Source organism: Sipha flava, unplaced genomic scaffold (genome assembly GCF_003268045.1).
Source record: "Sipha flava isolate LNK unplaced genomic scaffold, YSA_version1 19573_pilon_pilon, whole genome shotgun sequence".
NCBI lineage: Eukaryota > Metazoa > Arthropoda > Insecta > Hemiptera > Aphididae > Sipha > Sipha flava.
Genome location: NW_020272760.1, coordinates 1 through 6,317, shown reverse-complemented (window position 1 = coordinate 6,317; position 6,317 = coordinate 1). Strand labels below are relative to the sequence as shown.

General features: G+C 26.6%; 1 protein-coding gene and 1 non-coding gene across 2 annotated transcripts; one reads left to right on the top strand and one right to left on the bottom strand.

Annotated features, from left to right (window-relative positions):
* Nucleotides 1-957: 957 nt before the first annotated feature.
* Nucleotides 958-1,030, bottom strand: Trnak-uuu. The gene has a single exon. It is a non-coding gene; the product is annotated as a tRNA-Lys (tRNA).
* A 1,823-nt stretch (nucleotides 1,031-2,853) lies between these two features.
* LOC112681709 (DNA-directed RNA polymerase I subunit RPA43-like) lies at nucleotides 2,854-6,314 on the top strand (the record flags this gene model as incomplete). Its single annotated transcript, XM_025551994.1, has 5 exons — nucleotides 2,854-3,087; nucleotides 3,189-3,363; nucleotides 3,455-3,591; nucleotides 5,860-6,064; nucleotides 6,135-6,314. Coding segments are annotated over exons 2-5 (677 nt in total), but the record flags the coding sequence as incomplete, so codon positions are not given.
* Between the last annotated feature and the right edge of the window lie 3 nt (nucleotides 6,315-6,317).

Below are 6,317 nucleotides of genomic sequence, written 5' to 3'. Positions count from 1 at the left end.
TAGTTGATACACGAACTGACGAACAACCATTATATTGTATTTTTTTTTATTTATTTATTGGCTTGACTTTAAATACGAAGTTAAATTAGCCTAGAATAGTTTAAGTTTCTTCAATAGCCATTTCATAATAAGGATTTTGTAAAGTGTGGTCTAAATGTTTGCTGTTGAATTTTTCTTTCTTGTCCGAATCCAATTATTTACTTGGATAATGTGGTATTTATATTTAATTTACCTCGATCAAGTTGGTAAATGGGACATTCTAAAAATATACATTTCATAGAGAGTACATAGAAACACATTTTACATATGGATTCGAATTCCATACTCATAAGGTGACTCATTAATAATAATACGAAAATCTTAGGTCGGGTTAATTACATTGATGGTTGAATAATATTAATATGATATTCTTTTAAACTCTAAGCTAATTTATCATTGCTCTCGAAAAACAATTCAGAATGAAAGAAGCCAAGTGAATTAACTTATATTCCAAAATATTGATTTAATACTTGTAATACTTGATGTAGTACTTGATTGATGTACTAGAACCAAATTTCAAATTTTAACTTTTAATGTTCTAACGTTAGCAAAAAAAAAAAAATTAAAAAGCATCTACCTACCTAGAATTAACTAGTAACTAGTAACTAGTAATTAATTAGCTAACCTTTTAACATTCCTCCGTATTATCAACGAAATATTTAAATTTATAAACCTAACCTATAACAATTTGGGAAAAATAAAAAATATCAAGTGTTTATATAAATTTCAATTTTCAATATTGAAAATTGCAATAAAAATCTCTTGAACATTTATAAAATAACAATCAAAATACCCGATTTCGTCAAAACTTAATTTTCTAAATACATCTTTAAAACTTTTTTTCGACTTTCTAGTAAAAAAAATTTGATGTTAAAATATCTTTAAAATATTTATTTGGAAAATTGGAAAAAAAATGTACGCCCGGACAGGGACTTGAACCCTGGACCCTTAGGTTAAAAGCCTAATGCTCTACCGACTGAGCTATCCGGGCTTGTAATGATACATATCAATAACAGTATTTTTCAGTAAAAGTAACTAGGTACCTACCATACAAATTTTAAATTTTTTTAATACATTTAAAACAAATTATTATAATGCATCCACTGTTATAGTAATATTTATTTTATATAAAAGATCAATTTTTATAAATAGTGATGCGTTTTTGTTATACAAATATATGAAAATGTTTTATTTTTCCTTTATTTATTATATTTTCTTTTTCATTTCACATCTCAAATCAAAGTTATACTTATAAACAACACGTAGGTACATCATAGAAATGTTATTAGATTTGGGTAATTTTATATGTTTAGAGCAATGATGTCGAATTCGAATAACGTGTGAAGCAATAATCGCAATAATCGCTTTACTTCTTAAATAAGTGAATGGGTGTAAGCGAGTAGGACCTACTCAGTAGGTATACTAAAAAAAAAACCTTTAAACTTAAACCTATAGTAATTCATTTAATTCTTTTACTTAACTTTTTTAATTAATTATAATAATAAAAATATTTATAATTTATTTACTTTATTTAACATGATCAACCAATAAATCGTTTAAGGGTTAACCAAGTTAAATTAAGTGTTGTATACATAATCATTGACTGAAAAAGTTGATGGACGGGTTTTTAGTGGGATAAAAATTGTAGATTTCGCTTCACAAAAAAAAGTTCGAATTTGGCACCACTGGTATTGGGAACTTAAACGATTCGTTTAAAGTATTATAAATATTAAAATATAAACGTATTAAGCATCATTATGATAAATAGCTTTATAATTAGACAATTGTTTAGGAATTACTCTCTAAAACTATCCATATTAATTATTTGATTTAGATAAACCATTTGTGAAACGTAGATTAGAAATATTAAAGAATTAGTCTACACTGACTACAAGTAGTACACTTAGTACTTAGTACTACACTTTAGTCTACTTACTACAATAATTTAATAGACACCTGATAATAAAATAATTAAAATATAAAATAAGTGATGTATGTAGAAATATATAAATTAGTATCATTAAATTATTAAATGATTACTATGAATTTATGGTTTTCTATTAATAAACCTAGGTAATATATTATAAGGTTAAATATACCGTAAACCGTAGATCTGCAGTTGTAGTTAGTCATCGTTAACAATCAACACTAAAAATAATAAAACGCTGTATATTGTTCACTTTGATCATATGCCAAATTTGAGTTTGTTCTCTAATTTTAAATTCAATATTTAAGCATCAAATCCAGAACCTATTGTTCTGCCAATGGCAACTTCATTAAATTATAATTAAGTAATAAGTCTTGAATTTTCTGAGTTAATAAACAATCTAATGCTACAAAAAGCATCTAATTGAAATGTATGTATTGTTCTATATCCGTATTCCAGCAATACATGCGTTCTGCTATTAAACGATGATAGTGATCGTTTAATTTTCTTAACCCTAAAATGGATAAAGTGTTGCGCACAATTTTAGATATTTAAAATAACTCAAATCACAAAACAGTATCACTAAAATATCTTAATTCGTGGTGTTAGCTTCGGGGATGAATTAAGATAGTAGGTACTTATTATGCATGCGTCTAGGCAACAACCGATAAAAATATATAATATTCAGATCACGGCTAAAGATAATATTATTACGTCTATTATCTAAAGCCGTGACTCAGACACAGAATAGATGAAATAATCTATTTCATAAATTACCTTCATCTATTTTGTGATTCAGATATATGTTAACCTATGTTAGATAGTATAAATCAGCTGTAATTCAACCATAGAGGGTAATAAAGTAATTCTAGTATGGTATCTCCAACTCTTCATAATAATTATTGATAAGACAATATATCACCCGCCAATAGCGCATATTTATATTTTCTTCGCATCAGCTCCGTGGTATATCGAAATGTACTATATTTTATTTCACTTTCACGTTTCAAATTTAATCACATGTGTTAAAAGTCTATTAATATGTTGTTAAGTATATTAATTTTTTGTTTGCGGTGATCGGTGGCTTGTGATTGTTGAATATAAGATTGATAAACAATAAGGTTGTTCGTTTTGTTATTTAATAATGCGGCCTGTGGATAGCACATGCGTACTTGGTATTTAGTTGGTTTTTTTTTTAATGTTGTTCTCGATTTTGAAATAGTGTTAATGTGAAAACAAATTATGGATCCTAATAATTTACCCAAGTTTGTATATCTACACAAAAATCACAAGTTCAGGTTGAAATTGGGGTTCTATGCTGCACCTAGTAATCCAAAAACATTTTCAAAATCAATCAAGGATGAACTTCAGAAGCTGAAATTTACATTCTGTTCTGAGTAAGTTAATGTTGCATTTAGTTAAAGTTTAATTATGACACAATTCAGTAACCCTGGTTAATTTCAAAATATTCTATTTTAATGTTTCCAGTTTAAATGGATTGATTATGGGATTTGGTAAAATAAGTTCTAATGAACTAATTCCAGCTGATATACGACATTGTATTAGTGTTGGTGTCAATGTTGATGTATTTATATTCAGACCTCCCATTGGATCTACTATCGAAGGTTATTATTAGTATTAGTTATAATATTCTTTTTTTTTTCTTATCCATAGGTGTGTTTACGGGTAGGTACTGGTCTCACAACAGACCGCTCCTAAGGTGCTTGTACACTGTAGATTTTTTCTTGTAGAGTTACTCTAGCTAGAGCTCTACATTCAGTCTAAAAGTATACACAAGATCTAGAGCGCTCTAGAGGTTGCTTCTCTAGGGTCTAGGTAGACTAAATAGAATAAACAAAAATCTACTATGTACAAGGAGATTTTACACTATAGCTATAGCAGTCTAGATTTATATGTTCAGTTGAATAGATGAAATAGAGCACGAGAACATATTTGAATTAATTATCAACAGTGTTTTCGATATCGTTTTGTTTTGTATACATATTTTGTTTGGAATTATTTGTACAATGGCTGCAGTTGTGTGGGACAAGCAAAAAACCTATCAACTAATTTTGCTTCTTGAATTGTCTCCTGCACTGTGGTATTGTACACTGCAGGAATACAGAGACAGGCAGGTAAAGGCAAAATGTATGGAAACAATTATACAAAAATTAGAAATAACTTCTGCGGAAGTTAGAAGAAAGTTACACCATCTTTGGTGCCAAATGAATAGTGAATTCCGAAGAATAAAAAATAAAAAGAGTGGAGCAGGTGCAGATAAGACAGTGAAATTCTCTTGGGAGTTTTTTTTTTTTAATCAAACTACACACTATAATTGCAGTTGCAACACGTTTGCAGTCCAACATTTTTTGTACGAAGAAATTTTGTTACCAACTTGCCCAAATGCTATATCAATAACAACTAGGTATCTAGTCTATCAAGTCTGACTAATGTACATGGGCCATAGACTTATCTAGGTAGATTTAATCTATGCACTCTCATAGATTGCTCTATTTAGAGCACATTTCCCTATAGTGTGAACACACTTCTTAGTGCAGTCTAGCTAGACCGATCTAACTCTAGCTGTATTTCTGTCTACAGTGTACAGTTACCTCTAAAGCACATTAGTATTATGTATGTGTTTTTATTTTAGTATTAAATACATTATTATTACTGTGGCATGCCAATGTTTATTCTGTTTAGTTTTATTTAAAAAATATTCATATCATTGCAAGTCTTTTAACATAAAAAATAACTATTTCTCATGTCTAAAAATAAGTGTCATGATTTAAAAATTTGTTATGCTCCCTCAACCACCAAAATCTAAACACACCTATGTTCTTATCTCAAGTTAAATTATTATTATTTATCGTATGGCTACTAACTATTAGACTCATTTAACACTTAAAATCAATACAGCATTAATATATGTTAATACAAATAAAAGTATAACTATGGTCTATAAGTATTACTAACAAATAAAAACTAATATGTTTATATTTTTAATGTTTTGATTGAAAATATAATATGTAAGTTTTATTATATTGAGTACTCCTTAATATGAAAATATTATAAATTTATATGTATATATATATTATATAAAACTTATTCCTAGTCCTACCATATGTAGTACTGATTATATGATTTACATTGTTGTGAACTCATAACTTTATATGTTCTATTGATTAATAAAATACTAATGAGACTTATTTTTATTAAAAAAAAAAAAAAAAAAATGTGTAAGTAAAGTATTTTATATATGCTTGATTGATTACAATTTAGTGTGAGTTTGGTTTAAATAATGTTATTATAAAATAGTAAAAATAGTGTTTTATAAATTGGTTTTTTTAGTTATATATATATATATATATATATGAATTCAAATAAATTAGTAAATTGTTAATACTTTTAAATTAATAAAGAAATAAATAAATAAATTCTTAGTCTGGATTGTTATAATATTTTTTTTGTAATGTATGACCGGTTTCAAATTAAAATCTCTTGATGATGAAGATCATACATTACAAATATAATAATACTCCAGACTTAGCATTTATTAATTTTTTTTTCTGTGTATAAATCAGTAGTTCTCAAATTATAAGGCGCGCCTCCTTAGGGAGTCTTAAGGCAAATATTTATATTGTATATTACACTATCCTATATTTATTTTTAGATTGACAGTAATTTACTTTTATTAAAATAATAAAAAAAATGTTATTTTATTTATTTATGGAAAGGGCGATTCAATTTTTTTGTTTTAGGGATGCATGAACCAAAAATGTTTGCAAACCGCTAGTATAAACTATTTTACATATTAAATATTATGTGTGCTTACTGTTTTCTAATATTTATTCAAAATGTAATTACATTTATGTTCACATTATTATTTTTAGCTGTAGTCAATCAAACTAGTGATAGTCATATCAGTTGTTTGGTGCATAATTTGTTCAATGTTTCAATTATGCGACCTGATAATCAACCATTCAATAATTGGTCAGGATCTAAAATTAAAAAAGATGACAAGATTCATGTGAAATTTTTATCTTTTGATCATACAAAAAAACTACCTCATATTACAGGAGATATTGTGATCAACAAGTAATTTTTACTTATTTAAATATTACATGATTAAAATGTACTTTTATAATTCATTCATTTTTATTTTCAGTAAAAATGAATGTAATAATTTCAAAGATGAGCAACATCATTCTTCCATAAAATCTTTAAATGATAAAAATTCTAAAAATATTATGAAACAAATAGAAAAAAGAGATCCTTATAGTTCATCAAGTGATTCTGAATCTTCAGATGAAATTAAACATACTACTTTCTCAAAAACTGATGATATATT